Source organism: Castor canadensis, chromosome 4, assembly GCF_047511655.1.
Source record: "Castor canadensis chromosome 4, mCasCan1.hap1v2, whole genome shotgun sequence".
NCBI lineage: Eukaryota > Metazoa > Chordata > Mammalia > Rodentia > Castoridae > Castor > Castor canadensis.
This window is the reverse complement of record NC_133389.1, coordinates 156,144,514-156,165,893: the sequence shown is the minus strand read 5'-3', so window position 1 is coordinate 156,165,893 and position 21,380 is coordinate 156,144,514. Positions and strand designations below refer to the sequence as shown.

At 36.3% G+C, this 21,380-nt stretch overlaps 1 protein-coding gene across 4 annotated transcripts in view; it reads right to left on the bottom strand.

Annotated features, from left to right (window-relative positions):
- Positions 1-21,380, bottom strand: part of Adam23 (ADAM metallopeptidase domain 23) — a 164,044-nt gene that overhangs the window by 15,094 nt on the left and 127,570 nt on the right. For 3 of the 4 annotated variants that reach the window (XM_074071556.1, XM_074071558.1, XM_074071559.1), the window contains exons 19-24: positions 18,595-18,645; positions 17,872-17,935; positions 16,238-16,343; positions 13,324-13,443; positions 9,682-9,850; positions 7,233-7,344 (exon numbers count right to left, since the gene is read on the bottom strand). In XM_074071556.1, coding sequence (XP_073927657.1) covers positions 7,233-7,344; positions 9,682-9,850; positions 13,324-13,443; positions 16,238-16,343; positions 17,872-17,935; positions 18,595-18,645 — 622 coding nt within the window. Of the gene's footprint in view, positions 1-3,772; positions 4,620-7,232; positions 7,345-9,681; positions 9,851-13,323; positions 13,444-16,237; positions 16,344-17,871; positions 17,936-18,594; positions 18,646-21,380 lie in introns of those variants that run through there. The other variant, XM_074071557.1, reaches the window with a different exon arrangement.

Sequence of the window (21,380 nt, the reverse complement as noted above, 5' to 3'; positions counted from 1 at the left end):
TTGAAGATATCTGAGGATGGTTTTGAATTTATCCTCAAACTCCAGGTACCCTACTTTACAACATAATCTCTTAAAAATACTATAAAAAAAAAACAATTTGAGCTACAGTTCCTATCAGGTATAAAGTAAAATTTAAACATAATGTAACAGCAGGTCTGTATTTTAGTTACAAAAGTAATTCATGTGTATTTTATAAAGTTCCTAAGCTCCAAAATATGCCTAACATCTTTTCAAATTCAGAACATATCATTATTGTGAAACTCTTAGAAATTAAGACAAAAAAGCTTTAAAATGCAGTACATCTTACTTGGGAAGTTATTGAAAAGTGTACTTTAAATAACTGCAAAGTTTGCATTTCTGTCATAGAAAATAGGCATTTAGGATTTTTTTTTGTATAGCCTTGCACTGAGAGGATGTGAGGGTCTCTGGGAACCTACACAGATTGCTTAGACTACCAAGTGGTAGATCCATGCAGAGTGAACACCCAACATCCACGAATCACTGCTTCTGTGCATAGCTTTTGAATACCAGCAAACAGACCTGGAATAAGTAGGGCCCCAATGTTTTCTCTGCATAGGTCAGATGAAGCCTGGTGTTAAAGTAGCAAGGCAGATTATTTAGGATTTTGTGTGTCTGTTGCCCACAAGGGTGTGGATGCAAATATACTTTACCTCATGTTTCTATGCAAAACAAAAGTTTCTATGTCTTCAAATCACCTTACCAATGCAGAAATTAGCCTCATGAAGCTGTACTTCATGATCATGAACTGTGAGACACAGTGGAACAAAACAATGAACCAAGACTCGTATTTACAATTTTTTTAAGGCTTCATGTTGGGCTCATTGACCTTTTTTGTAAAATATTGTATTCACAAAAGGAGAGAGAGAACCTTGGTTTTCTACCTTTGTTGAACAACTGCACAACTTCTTCATTTTGTCACAAGGTAAATAATATGAATGAGAGAGCCTAGGGTTATTAACTAGCACAATCTGAATTGTCATAAAAAAAATGGGACACAACAGAAAACAGAGGAAGTCTACTGAGAAAATTAAGTGGAAAGGGAAAAAGACCAATATATATGGTTGTGGTAATGTTTTCTGAATGTGACAATACATTATAATTCAAAACACAACTGCAGCTTAGATTTCCAAATTATAGATGCAATTACTAGGAAGGAAACGTAATTCTAAAAAATAAACCTCAATTTTTAAGGCTCTAGAAAATCACTGCTTTCAGAATACTAAATTAACTAAAGTACATTATGATTTTTTGGCTTAAGTTTTAAGCACTGACTCTCAGAGCTGAAACACATAACATTGTTAGTCTTATTATACCTTCACTTCTTACATAAGCCATCTATGAAAAACTGTAGGAAAAATGTGTGCTTATTTGTTAATGTTTTTAATATAATAACTATAAGAAATATGAATAAAAATAACATTTTTAAAAAGCCTTTTGTATTTGTTGTGGTATAATTTCTCACTGCACAAACAAGAGAATTAGCCAGCCCACTGTGCAGGTGTTAGAAACTCAATCAGAGAAACAAGAAATTTCTATAGACGTTTCTAATATGTGTTCCAGACAGACAGATATAGTCCATAATCTGCACTGAGAAAGAATAAATACCTTTCTAAATTTCTTTTTTTTTTTTCTTGAAATAAAGGTCTCACTATGAAGCCCAGGCTGGCCTCAACCTCATAATGTAGTTCAAGCTGGTACTGAACTTGTGATCTTTGTGCCTCAGCCTCCTGAGTGTTGGGATTACAGGTGTGTGCCGTCATGCCCAACTACCTTCAAATTCTTAAGTGACGAGTACTCTTAACACAAAGCAAGATAAAAGGAGTAGGAAAATAGCCTTTTGAGAAAAATCCTCTACCGTCCTTGTTCTCCATCCAGCTATTGTTAGATCCTATATATTGAAAACACATGTGAAGATCCATCTGCCTCTTCGTCCTGTTACTGAACTGGGCTCTCTTTAAGGGCTCACTCAACCAGCTTTCAACTCAACATGAACCAAGTGATCCTCAGACAAGTGCAGTTTTACAGGGGACAGAGCTGAGAATAGAGGTTGCAGCAGCTTTCCGCAGCTACAACAATTTATCATGTCATTGAAAACACTTTTCTTGAACCTTCAGGGGCCTATGATGTAGCTTTACTTGAATACTAATTTATTATGTAACTGTGTTCATTCATTCATCATCTACTATATGCGTATTTTTCCTCCCATGCATTATGCTGAACACAGGATGATAAAGCTTATTTTTCTTCCATGTCCATGTCGCTTTTAAAGCTTCCAGCTGATAACACAATCCTCATTTTATGAGCTTAACTTCACCACCTGTTTGACACTCATACCTTTCATTAAAATGTGCTTGTGGTTCCTGTTTATTCTTAGCAATATGTTTTCATGTTTGAGATTTATTGGTTTATTATTTTTAGTCTTGTTTCTTGGTCTCAAGATTCACTGTGCTAAAAGGCAGAGTTTTTGATAAGCATGTAATTAATATTAAAATAGAAACTATAAATGTTCTTTTTTAAGATTCCATATTTTATCATCTATAGACAAGTCATGCTTCAGATATTTAAAAATTGTGCTCTTTTGGCCAGGCGTAGTGGCTCAAACCTAAAATCCTAGCTACTTGGGAGGCAGAGATCAGTAGGATTATGGTTCCAGGCCAGTTCAGGCAAAAAGTTCATGGACTCCCATCTCAACCAATGGCTGAGCACACATACCTACCATCTAGGCTGGCCCAGGCATAAAGTGAGACCTTAACTCAAAAGTAAACAACCCAAAAAGGGCTGGTGGAGTGGCTCAAGTGTTCGAGCAACTATGAGACTCTGAGTTCGTATCTCAGTACTAAGCTGAGGTGAGGTGAAGAAAGAAAAGGAGAGGGGAGGGGAGGGGAGGAGAGAGGAGAGGAGGAAGGGGAAGGGGGTAGGAGTGGGGGTAGGTGGGAGGGGATAGAGGAAGGAGAAGGAGAGAAGAGGGGAAAAAAGGTGAAAGGGAAAGAGGTAAGGGGAGGGGGAAGGGAAGGAGAAGAGAGGAAAGGGAAGGGGGAAGGCAGAGGAAAGGAAAAGGAGAAAAGAGGGAAGGGGAGGAGAGAGGAGGGGAAGGGAAGGGAGGAGAGGAGAGGAGAGGAAATTTCAATGTGTTAGACATACAATCAGATACCCTTTCTCTTTTCCATGAAATAAAAAAAAATTAAAGTTCATTTTGGATATATTGAGAAAATGTCTGAAAGAATGCTAAACAAATTATTTCATTAAGAATATTATTTCAATGTGGAGTTTTTCTGAACCCAAACAAGATAAACTCATAACTACTAAAATATTTTGAAATTTGGCAAATCCTTAAACTACTAATGAGGCCATAGTTAATAAGAAAATGCCTAGATGACATATAATTATACATGAACATATATCATAATCATCTCTTATCTGATGACCTCAGGTACAAAATCAAAGATTTGTACAGTTACAAAGAGAGTCACCAAAAGGTAACTATGCAAAAGGTAAATGTGGACAAGGAGTACTCCTTGAGGTATTATTAAAATTTAGAAACCACTATTTTTAAGATACTAAATTCTAATAATATAATACTTCCTTTTCCTCTAATTCCATAATCAGCACCACTGGTAAGCAATGATCAGCTAATAAACTTAATTGTGACTTGGTTATTTTTTCACCCTTTCTACTTAATGTGCTCAAAGAACTAGCAGAGTAACTTTAAATGAGGCAGTGTAGTATAACAGAAAAAGCACTAGGCTCAAGCACAGGTGATTACATTTTATTTTTGGTTCTACTGCTAATTAGCTGTTAACTTTAATAAATTAGTTTTCTCATTTGTAAAGCAATGGGTATGGACTAAATTGGCTCCAAGGCCCTTTCTATCTCTGGGTGACTATGGTCTTGACTAAAGAGTCTGGTCCAATCCTCCTAGGAACAATGCCTCTGCCCATACATTTCATTGACACATTTTATGTGATCCAGTTCTTCTCTTTTATCACAGTGATGCTATGATAACAATCAGACAAGAAAAGTTCCTTTGTGTTCCATAATAAGCACTGTGTAAAGGTGTTAATGAATTGGCAAACATTAAGGGTACTTAACATGGATCTCCTTACAGCAGGTGGGAATTCTTTTAAGCAGAGTTAAAGGACATTCTACACTTGTAGAACAAATGGAAATCGTATCTTTCAGTGGAAACAAGTTGAAGGAAGAGGGACTAAAAAGAGTTTTCATACATGGAATAAATGACAATACAGAAAAACAAATGATATGTAATAGAAAATCTTTTTTGAAAATCCTTACTCAGAAGGCTAGAGGTACAGCTCAGTGGTAATCACTTGTCAAGTATGTTTGTGTGTGTGTATGAGAGACAGGGACAGAGACAGAATACAAATCTTCATCCACATGGCTTGTACACTGAGATCCTATTTCTTGTCTTTCAGTAATTTTGGTTTGGGAAGTTGGAGGGAATGATCTAGCATGCTTTAAACTGTGGATCTATTATGGACAACTTTGGCAAGTGCAGTGACTACAATGGTGATCCTGACATGTGTTTTGAGTCCCTACCCAAATGGAGAAGTAGAATTTCGTATTCTTCCAGGAACTTGTATCTAAAAAAGAAAGAAATATCCCAGATGCATCAGTTCATTTCTAACATTCTCAAATCAATGGAAATGGAGTTATAGAATTTCCCTCTATTTTAACTAGTTTGATCTTCATCCAAAGTGCTGTAGTTGGGTACAATTTATCTTTTATGCCCAGATTCAAGATTTTTTCTAAAAGGCAGTATTTTCATTATATTTCTTGAATTTTTTCTTCATATCAAGGAAGTATATGAAAATTCAATAAAACTAAGTATTTTTAACACCCTCTCACTGCAACAATAAAGAAAACCTTTATCTATGGATAAGACTAGCCAGATCATGTTGAGTGCTGCTTATTATATATGGCAAGAATTTGGGGAAGGTCCAAACATTGTGCTCAGTGAAGCAGGTGCCAACCAAACCAAGTGGATCCTGAGAAAGAAGATAAGGTGTGCAATTACAGAAAAACTTGGCACCTCTCATACTGCAGAACCTACAATCAAGAAAGTACTAAACTGCATCAATATGTTGAGTTCATGACCTGCCACTCTTCAGCAAGTCAGTAACAAATGGGCATGGATGACCTGAAATCAGCACTAACTTGCAGCACCTCATCTCTCTTAGATTCCCAAAGAGAAGGAATGGACTATTTATTGCATGCCCACTATGGGCCAAAGATGTGCTCTCTTTGAAATAGTGCAGTCAATAAATATTTGCTAAATGGATAAAAATAAAAGCACACAGTTTCTCTCTTTATATCTTCTTTTAACCAGAAATCAAAATTAAATCATAAATTCTACAACAAAGTTTGGAAATATTTCATTTTTTGATTTCTGTTGTTTCTCATTTTACTAGTATATTAATAAATACTTCTATAGAACATGAAAAGATTAACTAGCTATTAATAGAGCTAAGTTAATATAGCTGTATTTAATTGTACTAAAATTACTGGATTTTTCTGGAAATTGATAATTTACAAAAATAACTGATCTTTACTTATATCAATTGACTTTTTTAAATTAAATCAAAATTATTAGATTCACGAAGATTTTAAAAATTGTAGAACCAGTAAGTACCTTTATTCTAACAATTCTTTACCTTCATTAAAAATTTTAAAAAAGGAAAAAGAAAGCAACAAAAAAGAAATATACCTGAATGATTAAATTAGTTACGTATGAGCTGTGGAATTAAGGATGATTTTTATTGTCTTTTTAATCCTTTTTGTGCTTTTCTATAATAAACATATATTTTTACAAATCACAGCCATGCTACAGAGAAAATGTAGAGAGAACGAACCTCTGCTTCTCTTATCAGAACCTAAATCTCCAAATCTAACTTTTGAAGATGGATCTAAGAATGTTTTGTTCTAGTTTTAAAGTAACAAAAGTTAAATGGAAAAGCAGAATAGGTTCATTTTTAGAAACAGAAGGAGAACAAAAATAGAGTGTGAGGGTGTGATAATTATTCTTGTAGAATTTTAATATCATGGGCATATTAAGCAAAGGCAGGAAATGTGTTTAAACACATCCACTTATAATGGAACAATTCACATGCACCCAAACCAGTCTAAATCTTTTCAGGGATTGCAGACTGCAGAGCTTCACCTGCTACTGAGGCCATATTTTCCCACATAGACTACATCAAAGTTCAGAGAGTTTAACTGAACTTCCATTCTAAACAATGCTTAGCAACATGACACTATTCCTTATATATTTACCTACCTGCAGGAGAAAATCAGGACAGACATCTATAAAATACTGTTAGCAGAACCATGAAAAAAAAGCTGATTTCTAATGCCATCATTGTATATCAAGATTGGTTCTAGCAATTGTTCAGTTTCTCAGTGTACTGTGACTGGTGGCTTTTCTAGATCTTCGAGAATCAAATGAGGGACCAAGGATGGGGAAAATAATGAGAAAATGATTACCATATTCATGGTGACAAAGGATACATTATAAGAGAATATAATGAAGAGAGTATGAGTCTGAAATCAGGGCACTGGGTCCTGATTCCAACTTGGCTCTCATTGCCTGGGTAACAGGTGTGTTACCTGACCTCAGGGTCCAGGCATCCTCTTCTGTAAAACCAGAGGGTGATTCTGGGCAGCCACTGAGATTCTGCCTAACTAAAATTCTAATTTCTCCTCTCTTCATGACTGATTCAAACAAAGGTTCAGATCTTTCACATTTTCTTAGAAGAAGTAAAGTTCTATGAAGAATTCTAAATCCTTCCTAATAAAAAATTGTTTAAAAAGTATAGAAGGCTAACTTCTCTATGGAGAGATTTAAATATTGAGGAATAGCCAGAGTCTCTAAGCATTAGAAAACTAGCACAGCTTAGACAAACCATAAAATAAATGAGCATTTGTGATATGGAGAGAAAGGAAACCGGGTTAAAGGAAATTTGTGTATTTACTTCTTAATTCAGCTCTAGGATAAAAGATAATTCAAACATATTTTTTAAAAATATGATATACACAGAATCCTTAATTCTGCAGTAAAATGAATTCTGCATTTTAATGGCAAAAAAGAAGATATTCTTATACGTCTCCTTTCAAAGCTATGAAAGTGTTATATTGGTACATTGGACGAGTATGAATGAATGCAGTATGCAACGAAGTGAAAATGAAATCACACAAACCCTTGGGTCCTTCATCCTTGGGAGGGGGAGGATTCCTAACTGGATCCCGGATACTGCAGTCTGTCCCTGCCCAGGTGAAATCACAGATGCAGGTGGCTTCATTACTACACACCTGTAAAGAAAAAAGAAGAGGGATGAGGGCTTTTTCAGCGTGCTCTGTGTAAAAGTGGTGATAACCAGAAGAGATGTGGGGCAGGGAGAACACTATATAAAAATTGTTGGAATATTTCCACCATTTTGAGGACTGGACAAGAGGGAACAGTTCATAGGTTGAATTGTTGGATGTATTTTTGTTAACTATAGAAAAATTAAGATTAAGAGAAGAAACCTTTAAATTTGTGTAATTCATGATGATATTTAGGCACACAGATGTCTAGCAGGTAGTTTTTTCAGAAGCAGTTGTTTCTACAAACATACATGAAAAACATATATGTTTAATTCAATAAATTAGTAGATACTGGGCTCAAGAGGTACTGTCCAAGATAAAAGATCAGGAGACACAAATCACCAGTGCACTGCATGCCCTCACCATGCCCAGCACCAAGCTCATTTGGTGGTACTTTCCCCACCAAATGACCTTCTAAAAAAGGCAGGTGATAACCCCTACAGCCAGGCTGAAGGGTAATCTCTGTCTCCTCTCTCTTATCCTAAGACCAAGCAGCAAGCTGGAATGGGTTTATAATTTACATGAAGTAAATAACCATCTGTGAACTAAAGAAAGAGGTGGTGACACCCTGTGAAAAACATTCAAAGACAGACTATTAGAAATAATAAAATCAAAGCTTTTGAATCCGAGATGTTAAGACACATGACTATGACTAGTAAGGCTGAATTCTACCTTTTGCTAACAAAATAAAAAATGAGAGGCATAGTAGGAAAGAAGGCTTTTAATGCATTAAGTTTTATGATTTTAGAGCAGTAACTGAAATACCTGAAAAGTCTGCCCAGTGATTCTTATTTAATGTAGCAAAACTACTGAATACTTATTATGTGCAAAGTACACAAGCTATGTACCTTATGTAAAACATCTTATTTAATCCTTATACCAGCATCCTCAGTGCCAACAGAGGGTAAGTGACTTCCCCAAAGTTACTGGGAGAGCAAGAAGCAGAGCCAGGATTCAAACATGACTCAGTTTGATGATTCTTTCTAGCTCCATCCAAATCCACACTCTTAAATCACTAGGCTATACTGAGCCTATGACTCAACCAAACCCAAAACTCTAGGTCATCATAGGACACACACTTCTTGGGCCTTCCAACCTTGTTCTTATTTATATTGCCTGCCTATCTGCAATCTATTTTCGATTACTTTTATCTTCATTCCAGACTCTCCCATTTTTATTACTGCACTTCGTTTATTTATGTCGCTTTATTCAATTTCAGAAGTCTACATAATTTAAAAATGCCTTCCTTTTGCTAAGTTCAATTTAAGTAACAATTTTTTTATTAAGCTTGAGTTTGCCAGTCAGGATAACTTGCCCAAACACTTTGGTCACAGAATAAAAATACATGCAGGGGTGGATAAGGAGTGCATCTTCTCTTTAGCTGATACTGGTCCAGGTATAACTGCACAACTATGTATGTGTGAGTATCATTTGTGATAATTCTAATCTAGTATGATCTGGCACATACAGTTACCAGTATGCATACTGAATAATTTTAAGTGAATTACTGAGATAGCTTAAGTTGTTTTGAATTGTACAAAATAGTCACATGGGGTGATAATTCCTTGAGGAATCATATCAATTTTCTTCTAACTATTAAGATGCTGTATTGCTAACTTTATGCGCCAACTTGACTGGGCAATGGGATGCCCTATTAAACATCATATCTGGATGTCTGTGAGAGTGTACCCAGATGAGACTGGCATTTGAAGTGGTGAACTCCGTAGAGTAAGTTGCCCTGACCAATATGACCTGAAGAGAGCAAAAAGAAGGAGAAAGGGAATTCACTACTTTTTTTTTTTCCTGCTTCACTGGTTGAGCTGGGACATCTCATCTCATCTGTAGCCCTAGAACTTGAATTTTCACCACTGCTCTGCAGGTTCTCAGTGTTTGTACTTAGACGGAATGATATCACTAGCTTGTCTGGCTTTCCATTTTATAGACACAAAATGTAGGACTTCTCAGCCTTCATCATGTATTATCCCTCATAATGTATTTCCTCAGACAGACAGATAGATAGATAGATTGACTGATTGATAGTTCTCCTGCTGCTTCCTTTCTCTGCAGAATCCTAACAAATGTGTCAAGTTATATCTGGAGAATGTGAATGCAAACAGTCAGTGATATGAGAAACAACAAAATTAAATCCAATTAACATATGGTTTAACAGAGAAGGGCGTAAGAAAATAATCATAATTGGCAACAGCCACACAGGAACATGGCTGAGCTAGAAGTCAGGATGCCAGACAATGCAGTCACCCTAAAACATTGGTGCCTACTTACCCCATGGCCTGAACAGACTTTACCCTTGGAATCAAGTGGGCAGCTGCTCATATTTAGGGCTTGAATCTGTAGGCACTTCCGATCTAAACACATCATGGATGGGCCACAGGGCGTTCCATCTTCTACATAGCCCACATCTGTATCATCATCTAAAACTACGTGAGCACCACTAAAAGAAGAAAGAAATGCACACAACCATTAGCCCCATCAGAAATGCAACATCAGAATGAACACAGCTCACTCATGAGAACATTATGAGGCTTCAGTGGACAGGGGTTTCTTCTTTTTCCACTTTCCCTTTTCCTTTGTCCCATCTCCCCTTAACAAAAGAATATGAAAGAGAAACTAATGACCTTTTGTTATAATTATCACACCACATACCATCTACAAGTGTATTCTAACTCTTCACTTATTTTCAACACCCAATATTAAGACTAAGGAGAATCATTTGCATAAGAACAAAAGAAACAAATATGTCATTAGTTCTCCAAGGCTACAGCAAATAAAAGCATTTTGAAAATTATCATTGTAACGTCAAAGGACTTGACTACTCATATTGAAAAAATAAACAAACTGCCTCTTCTCTATTGATACTTCTAAAATTTCAAAGTTAATTGTAATTGATGCTATAATTACTAAGAGTATCTTACAAATATGCTAGTTTGGAATGTAACAGTATGATTTAAAAAGGCTGTTAAAGATATGTAAAAATGTGTACAATGAAGGAAAGCTTGTGCACACTAAAGTAACTAACTTTCAGACTACAAATTTAACCCAGAAAGGATCTTATTGTCTAAGACCCTGTACAATTGTTTTCAGAGCCATTTACAAAGACAGAAAAATAGCAATCATTTGACCAAGGTGACATTATCCAATTTGGTAACCAATCAATTTCCTAAAATATGTTCAAAATTACTTTTGGAAAATTTCAAATCTTATATTCAGTCACATAAGATGAAGGTTTGATATTCAGGGGATACTGAAGATAATTCTGTAGAGGATCCCAAAAGTGGTTGGGATAACAGCAGTACGTTTGAATAAGAGAATGCTATCTTAGAACTATGTCTACTTTGAAGGGAACAATACTTATTTGGAACACAAAGCAGCTCCCTATCTAAAAAAATAAGCCATATATAGATGTGTTTTGTACTCACAAGCAATTGGGTATGAAACGTTTGCTCATATCTATACACAATATTTTAATAAATATTTTCTACATGTGATCAGGCATTTGTAAGCCACACACACACTACATAAAGTACTGCGTAAACTGGGAAGGGGCGTAATAAAAATACAGCATATATGTAGTATTCAAGCAGTGACATATTCCAATGATCAATTTTAATCACTGGTTAAAATGAATATAGGTTGAGTATCCCTAATCCAAAAATCTGAAATCTAAAATGCTTCAAAATCTGAAACTTTCTGAGCACCAACATGACACCATAGGTGAAAAATTCTGCATCTGCATTTTTTACTATTGTTGTACTGGGGTACATTGTGACATCCACACTACTTCTTACAATATATCATAATTGAATACACCCCCTCCATCATTCTCCTTTATCCACCCCACCCCCAATTCCTGGAACAGTTTCAACAGGTCTCATTTTTCCATTTTACATACATGTGTACTTAGTATTTCATTATATTCACCCTCCTACACCCTTTCCTTATATACTCCCACACACACTGATACCAATTCCCAGACATGATCTGTTTTGCCCTCCTGTTGTTTTTTTTAAATGACATTTTTGTTTATTTAAGATTCCACATTTGTATTTTGTATCCATATAAAAATAGAAGAATGAAACCTGCTGAAATTATTCTAAGAAGGGGGGAGGGGAAAAGAGGGAGACCAATGGAGGAGGCAAATTTAACTAAGATGTATTCTAAACACATATGTAAATATCACAACTTATCCCTCTATACAACTATTATATGCTAATAAAACTATAAAAAAAGAAAAATTCTACATCTGACCTCATTTGATAGATCACAGTCAAAACATAGGTGCACTAAAAATACTGTGTAAAAATTACTTGTCAAAAGAAAAAATATAAATGACCAACAAATATGTGAAAATGCTTAATATTATTCAGGAACACATATGAAAATGTAATAAGATACCATCTCACCCCAGTTAGAATAGGTACTATCAAAAAAAATGCTAGCCAGAATGTGAAGAAAAAGGAAGCCTTATACACTGTTGGTAAGAGTGTAAGTTAGTACAGTCACTATGGAGAACAGCATGGAGGGTCCTTCAAATACTAAATAGAACTACCTTATGATCCAGCTATCCTGCTCCTGGGTACATGTCCAAAGGAAGTAAAATCAGCATACAACAGAGTAACCTGCATACCTATGTTTACTGCAGCACTATTTATACTAGCCAAGATATGAAATCAGCTTAGGTGCCCACTAATAGATGAATGAATAAAGAAATGTGATATAATGGAGTATCATTCAGCCATAAAGCAGAATGAAATCCTGGTTTTTGCACCAAAATGATGGAACTAGGGGACATTATGTTACATGAAATAAGTCAGACACAGAAAGACACTTACCACATGTTCCCTCTCACACATAGAAACTAACAAAAGTAGACCCAAAAGAATAGTATGACCAGGGATGGGGAACTGTGCATGGGGAGGAGGATTACGGAAGGAGAGTTGGATATGATCAATGTATGCTATATGCTTATGTGGAAACATTACATTGAACTCCATTAATATGTACAATTAATATGCTAATAAATAAATACATATTAAAAATTACCTTTAGCTTCTGTGTATAAACATAAATGAATGTCATGTTTGGACTTGGGGTCCCACTCCCACAGTATCTCCTTCTGTATATGAAAACATTCAAAATCTGAAAAAATCTGTAATCTAAAACACTTCTGGTCCCAAGCATTTCAGGTAAGGAATACTCAACCCATACATAATTCTACTCTAAAGATTATGATTTGAGAAAATGTTTTACTACTAATAACTAGTACAATTTTGAACAAATGTAATTTACCAATCAGTACATTACTATTTGTTTTGATGGTACTGGGGTTTGAACTTAGGGCTCCACACTTTCTAGGCGGGCATTCTACAACTTGATCCGTGCTGCCAGCCCTTTTTTCTGTGGTTATTTTTGTAATAGGGTCTCACTTTCTCCCTAAACCCACCTGGATTGTGATTCTTCTATTTATACTTCCCACAATAACTGGGATGACAGAGGCGCCCCACCACACCCAACTTTTTTTCAGATAAGATGGAGTCTCACAAACTTTCTTCCCCCAGGCTAGCCTAGTACTGTGACCCTCCAGATCTTAGCCTCGCTTAGCTGAGACGACAGGCACATACCACTGTACTCAGCTCTTAGTTGAAATGGGGTCTCAGAACTCTCCCATTCCCCATTGGCTTCAAACCATGATCCTTCTATCTCAGCCTCCCAAGAAGCTAGGATTTATAAACGTGAGCCACCAGCACCCAGTTAGAACACTACTTTTTTTAAGTGACTCTCCACATGAAAGGTTATGATAAAATCTAAGTCAGTTTTCTTCTTGTAAGAATTAGGAAAAATAGATACTTGATTTCTTGAAATTTGCAATTGTCATGCTTCATGAGCTTTTCCAACATTTCATGTTACCTGCAGTCAATCACTCGGCCTTGATGATAGAAGGAAGTTGGGATGATCTCTCCTTGAAGTTGACCAATACGTGGAGCTCGAGTAAGATTGGTACAAAGCAAAAATCCACAGAACACATCACTAAACAGATGTTAAAAAGAGACAGAACAAGACAAGGAGGAGTCAAGATAAAAAAAATGAAACTATTCAGTTTACAGATATTCCTCTTTATTTGCAATGTTACCAATCAAACCAAGAACTTTGTGCATGGTAGGCAAGCACTCTACCATTGTGCTATATCCCCAGCCCTCAAAATTTTTAAATATTCCATTTCTTTCAATACAAAAACATCTGTCCAGAATTATTGTTTTGCTGTGACTTGTTCCTTCCTTGCCAACAGAATCACAGTTTTGTTTAGGAAGTGAAGTATGCAGTCCTGAAAGATGGACCATAACTAGTCTAAGCCAATCCTGGCATTCACATTCCCTGCGTTCACTTTCCTATGCATCCCTCCTCCCACTGCCTATATCTAAAAGCATCCCAGGGCTACAGATTTGTGAGGAAAAGGAAGCTAAGGAGTAGCTGGGAGGATTTTGCTTTCAGTTTTTGCCTAACAGAGAAAAGACCTTTTACTCCTACCTCTACTTCCTCCTACCTTTGAATGTGCAATTTTTGCAACTTCCTTGCTATCATATGTTCACAAGCAGGAGGATAAAACTCAGCATGCTAATGATCACAGAGCAGAAAGGTTGAAATCATCTGGATCCTTGATCACACAAATGACTCACCCAACACCAAGGCACCCACCTCCAGCCTAGCTATTAAGTCAGCAATGACTCAAAAAATAGACAATGAGTTGAAGTGGCAAATCACTAAAAAGGAAATCTGCATCCAAAAAGTGTATGAAAATGTGCTAAATTCTATCTGTAATCTGGGAAATGTAAATTAAAAACAGTAATACAGTAGTTCATACCCACTAGAAGAGATAAAAGTTTAAAAATTTGATTAAGATCAAGCATTGGTGAGACTAGGATACACTCAACAACATAGTCACATACATCTTAAGATGGTATGGTTTACTAGCACAACCATTTTTAGGAAACAGTCTGAAACTAAAAATATGCACTCCCTAAGACTGGGCAATTTTTCTGCTAGGTATAAGTATACAAAAACATTCACATGTACAAGAATGTTCCTAATGGCCAAAATATAAAAACAACTCAAATATGCATCACATAGAGTGGAAAACTAAACAGTCATATATTCCTATGTACATGTACAAAAATGAAATGAATGATAAAAATGAAACACAGACAAAACAAAAGCTCTTAAAATTCTGATCTTCAGAAATAAAATATAAAATAATACATGAAGCATCATGGATGAAAACTTAAGACAGTAAAACTAAAGAAAAGTAAGAAAATTGGTCACAAAAGTCAGGATGAAGGGATCTCCAAGAAAGAGATGGAGGGACTGTCATGGGGAGGGAAACTGTTTCTGGGATGCTGGAATACTGTATTTCTTCACCCTGGCAGGGGATACTGGGGAGTTCATCTCATACTTACTGAGTAAAGGTATATTTGTGTGTTATTCACTTTTCAATTTATATATTACATTTCACAATTTTTTAAGGTTTCAAAAAATATATACTAATTTTACTTAACTCAGTAGGGGTTATATATTCTATTGCCAGACATACAGATGTGATCTTTCACAATGATGTAATCCAGTGCCTCCCAGACACAAGAGAAATGATCAGATTTGTCTAGGATAAATAAATAAAGCTAATCAAATTCAAAGGTGCCCAGCCCCGTGGGTCTTGACTTCTTTAGGACCCCTTTCCTCCTATTCTGCAGCACCCAAGAAGTGAGGAGCAGCACCTTGGAGCATCCACACTTCACCTGTGAGACAAATGGAAAACTCTGTTCTCTATTCTTTTGTTTTAAAGAATTATATTCAAAGATTTATTGACTGCGAAGGCCTCATCCACCATAAAACACTACATGAATTTGCAAAGTTTCATAAAACATAGCGCAACATTCTCTATGTTTCATAAAACAGAGAAATCATTAACTAGATTGATTGATTGATTGATTGAAGCTCCCTCAAATCTCTGCTTTGCTTCAAAATTGGTAGAAAAAGTCTTCGTGGCTTTGAAAGGAAAATGGAGGAACTCTGACTTACAGGTTAACAGTTCTACAGATTCTACTCTCAGAAGTAACCTAAATCTACCACTAAATCATGATTCCAACTTTCTTCAACGCAAGAGAACTATAACTAATGTGCCCTGAAAATATCGCATTTCCTGAGTAAAAATGTCTCCAATACTGACTAGCTACGCTTTTAGATGGGAAGTGTCTGATATACTATTAGATGACTAATAAAATCAAAAAGTGTTTACTTGTGAAATGACAAAAATATATATTATTTCATTTTAAGTATGTCATAAAATACACATGGGCTACATAATTTGCCTCTTAACTAGTATAAAATAGTAGATGCATAGGCCATATAGTCCAGCAAAAGTAGAAAATTAAATCCTAATATTGATTTGTAATGCTTTGGCAAAATATTTATTCAAAACAAGAATAAAACCTTGCCAAATTCACCCAGAAAAAAAAAAAAAGAATCAAGCAAAAAGTAAATTTTCTGGTTTTACAGAAAGGGTGTGAGTCTGTAGCACAGTATCAGTTTAGTTCATTGTCATTTGCCTCAAATATACCAATATATTTTTTAAACACATACTTTTAAGTTTTTGAATAGTTGGACACCCATAAAAATTAGTGACATTTCTTTTGTGTTCATTCTGTACTTGCGTTGGGCCTCCAAATGAAAGTGCTATGCTCTAAAGCTGAGCTTCCAAGTGCAGGCACTACACCCCAAAGCAAGCTGGGACCTCAAATGCAGGCACTATGGCCCAAAGCTGACCACTCACTGTTTGCTGCACTGGATCCATCGGTCTCCATCTTTCCCGCAGTTTCCCTTCTCTGTGCCTTCTGTATTCAGCTTTTCATAACAGAACTTGTCAGACCCTGCAGCCTCTTTTGGAGATGACCAAGAGAAGAAACTTTAGTTTTCTCTGTTATCCATAACCACTGAATGCTCAACAAACGTTCTCCAGAAAAACAAAAACGAAATCCTGATTGGCACTTGCCAATTTCTGTGATACAAATACACCAGGACTGAGTTCAAACTGTCTATGTGATATCTACTAGCTTATCAGATCTCTGAAAATTTAGCAAATTGGCTCTTGTCAGATAGCACAAAAAGGCTCCAACAACACTATTTTAATGTGGGATGTTTCTTGCCAATTCTTGTTGGTGGTTTTGAGGGTGAGCAATGGGAGAGAATCACCATCAGGAATTAGTGAAGTGACACACAGAAACTAATAAGCACTCTTAATCTTTTTTATTAATATTAGGAGATGAGGCAAATCCTACTCCAATGAGATTTTATATTGGTACCTGGCATTTGATATTCATACATTTTTTTTTTAGTTCTGGAGATCAAGCATAAGGCTTCAAATATGCTAGGCAAGCACTCTACCACTAAGATACATCTCTAGCCCTGATGTTTAAATTTCTTAAAAGTCAACACAGAGCTTAGCGCTGGTGGTTCTCGCCTGTAAACCTAAGTTACTCAGGAGGCAGAGATCAGGAGAATTGTGGTTCGAAGCCAGCCTGGGCAAATAGTTCACGAGACCGTATCTCAAAAATAGCCATCACAAAAAAGGGGCTGGTGGAGTGGCTCAAGGTGTAGGCCCTGAATTCAAGCTCTAGTACAGCAAAAAGAAAAAAAAAAGTCACACAACCTTATTATCTTTCAGTTAGCAAATAGAAAGCACTGAATATAAACCTTTCAGGTAAGTACTATTTGCCAAACACTGAAATAACCCATGCCAGGGGCTCTATTTGCTCTTGTGTGCTTTGTTTCTGTTTGGGAGATCCCAGACTCAGCCAATACAGACAACCTTTTCTCAAGCTTCCAGTCTGGTCCTCACGAACTGAAGTTCATTGGTGAGGCACTATAAATGTCAGCAAGTAGAAATTTGTAACAGAGGATGTCCTGAGACTTAGGACCATGTACCTACTTGTTCTTCAGGTAATATCTACATTGCTTTACTTTGAACTGAGATAGTGAATTATGGAATTTTAAAAACAAATGTGCTACTTAACAAAAACAGAAAGCTAATTTGGTGGTAGGTAAATGTTAAAACTACAAAGTAAGCCATGAAAGAAGCCAGAAAGTGATTATGACCGCTGCACTGAACCCAATCTTTTCAGGCAAATGCAAAATCCCTTCTCTGACAGCCACAATCACTGAATGACACTTTTTGGTTCAGCTGACAAATCCTCAACTTGAGCAGTTGTTTTCCATAGTTTTTGAATTATTATGATAGTTTTTGGGGTGTTGGGAATTGAACTCAGGACCTCTTGTGAACACTACCACCAAGCTACATACCCAGCCCCTGTATAGTTTTTATGACAAGATTCACAGATCACTTTATCTCAGGAGAACAACATTAGGAGAAAACTGTGTGTTGCCATCAAACAAGAAGACGTGACCTACTTGTTCCCCAGATGTACTGACACTGGTTGTCTCTAGTCTTGCACTCGCCATTATAGCAGCGACCCTGAGGATAAAAGCACACACATAGTGCGGCACACAGAGCCAGAACCATTTTCCCCCAAATTCTGACAAAAAGCTCCCTTTCTAGGTGAGTTAGATAAGGTTTTATCACTCCATACTCTACTATTTTTATAATGACCAGTAAGAATCACAAACACCTTGAGAAAAGCACAACATATCACAGGGTTAACATTTAAAGCTCAGAACAGACCTCCTAGTATAGCTCTTTAAATTCAAAATAATTATCTAAAATTTAAATTTTTATGGGAAGCAAAAATTGATATCTTTCTTTGAATGATAGCAAAATGATTTTTAGGATTTCTTGCATGTGAATGATCAGGGTATCACTTAAAAAAAACTGTTATAAAGATTGTCATGTTTTTTCATAAAAGATAGGCCAAAATTATCTAAAGATGGTGACAACTCAGCAAGTAAGACTCCAAATTCTACAGCCATTACATTTTTCTTTCTTTTCCCTCAATCTGGATAACTTGTCACCAGACTTAAATATATTTAATATTTGATATTACATGGAGCAACCCTGAATTAGAATCCCACTCCATTTATGTGAGTAAATTTCCTTCCAAAGTTACATTTGTCCAAAAAAAAAAAGAACCTTTCAAACTATCCTTTCTAAATAAACTTACTTAGAGCCTAGCATACCTGATTTTGATTGCAGGAATATCCATCTTGCTTGTGAAGATTTGGTGGGCACTGAAAAATATTACTTTTTTAGTTAATATACCTTCAGATACTGTGCTCAGTTTTTAAAGATGAGGAAAAATGCAAGCATGGTGAGTAGACAATTAGAAAAACACACACAGCTCCTTAAGTTATCCAAATTAATCCTATCATAGGTGAAATAAATAAATTAGGTCCACACAATGGATATGTTTCTTTGTTCACTGTGAGATGGACTAGAATAACAAGTTATAGTCACTTGCCTAGGACATGAAAGTAAAAGGAATTAAATGGAGAGGGAAGGAAATGAAGTAGCTTATTATGTAGGAGTAGAGATATTCAGGAACTAATTTCAAGACTTTGTGATGCTCCCTGAAAATTTTCAATCTGCATCTGACATCACAATACTCACCTATAGGTTCCATTACAGAAACAAGAAATATTTGTGCCTTTTGACTCAATGAAAGTGCAGAATCATCATGACATTTCTGACCTTTAAACTGCAGACTTGCTTCTAGAACAGCCTGTGATACCCTGAGTATTTTTTACGGTCAATTTATCAAGTCATTTGTTAAGTATGCTTTACTTTCCCCAAAAATTATGCTGAAAAAGTGAAATTAAATTTTTCTACACGTTTAAGAGAGTTGAAAAAAGGTCAAGGTGAAGGCTCTACTCCAGTGTCCAAAGAAAATATGAAAGAAAAAATATATACGAGTAACAAGTGAATAAGAAACACAAATAGAACTGCCATATGATTCAGTAATACTACTCTTAAGGATATACTCCAAGGAATATGAGTCAGGTTACAACAAAGGCACCTGTACACTCATGTTTATTGCAGCACTATTCACAATAGCTAAGCTATGGAAATATCCAAGATGCCCTACTACGCATGGATAGATTAAGAAAATGTGGTACTTACACAGAATGGAATTTTATTCAGCCATACAGAAGAAAGAAATTTTGTCATTTATAGGTAAATGGATGGAACTGGAGAACATCATCTTAAGTGAAATTAGCTAGGTTCAGAAAGCCAAAGGCTGCATGTTTTTTCTCTCATATATGGAATATAGATCCAATACAAATACAAGCAATACTATGAAAAACAGGTCATGCTAAGGGGAGGTCACATATAAGAGAGGGAAGGTAAAAGAAGGAAGTTAAGAAGGTGAATATGGTTGATGTACTCTCTATACAAGAATGCATATAGAATTTTTAAACCTGTTGAAATCACCATAAGAAAGAGACTAAGGTAGAAAGGAGAAAAATAGGAAACATGAATCAATTTGGGTTTTAATAATATATATATACATGGAAATTGTCACAAGGAAACTCCCAGATTTTTTTTTCTTCTACAAAATTGGAGAACAGGAGGGCAGAACAGGTCCTGTCTGGGAGGTTGGTGCCAGTGGGAGGGGGAATGGGGGAAGGGCATGGGAGGGTGAATATGGTGCAAATATCATGTATACATGTATGTAAATGCACAAATGATACCTACTGAAACTATTCCAGGAATGGGGGGAGGGAGGATAAAGGAAAATGATGGAGGAGGTGAATTCAAGTAGGATATATTTGATTTATTGTACAAACTTTTGTAAATGCCAAAATGTACCCCCACCCAGCACAAAAGTAAGGAAAGAAAAGAAAACAGCAATATGCACCAAGGCCCTCCCTTGGTCTTCACCTTTTCAGTGAATGACCTTCCATCCTTCCAAGTGTTCAGGCCAAACACCATAGCATTAGCCCAGATTCATCTCTTTCACATTTTCCATTCAGTATGTCAATAAATCCTATTAGCTTCAATTCAAAATATCACAATCTAACTTCCTTCCTCCATCTCCACTGTTAACCTCCAATCTAGGCCACTGCCATTTTTACATAGATTATGGCCTACTACCTAATCCTCTGCTTCTGTTCTCATCTTCTCATGGTCCATATTGCTACCAGAGTGATTTAAAGCATAAATGTCAGATCATGTTGGTCCTCTGCTCAATACCCTCCAATGGCTTCCCAACTTACTTCCTGGCCTTCCAAGTTCAGCATTATCTGCTCTCCCAGCCCCCACCCTGTCATCTCTCTGACCTTATTTCCTGCTCTTTCCCATGCTGCCAACCCATGGCCATGGCCTAGGTCTTCCTTCAGTTTTTCCCCCTGATTCTGCATGGCTATCTCCATCCTCTCTTTGGTGGCTTTGCTCAAATATCATCATCATCTCAAACACCTTTCTCTAACTATGTTCTTTAAAATCACAAGTCCCTCCCATACTGTTCTTTTCTGTTCCCCATTTCCTGTGTGTTTCTTCATAGCACATATTTACTACTGACAATTCATATATTTTACTTATTCACTTGATCCCTGTTTTTCCCATCACGATGTGAGCTCTGTGAAAATTTTATATTTTATTCCCTGCTGCCTTTGGCACCCAGGCTCAAGGTAAGTGATCAGTTACTAATGGCTGACAGAGAGAATAAATGAACAACCCACACAGACACAATGAAGTTATTCTGTTCTACATATCATCAGGCTGTTTATCAAGTGCATCACAGAAAGAACTAGTTTAGCATTCTTAAGGAGCAGTAACTTACTAAAGAGCACTCCAAGGAAACTCGCTTGGTTCTATGTCTTTCAAAGACAGAACTGCCTCTCAGACAGCATCATTCACCATGGCTTTCATTCACTATGGCTTCATTTACCATGAGTACTCCCAGGATGAAATTATTGGCAATAACACCTGAAATACTGGGCCAAATGCTGAAAAGCAGAGATTC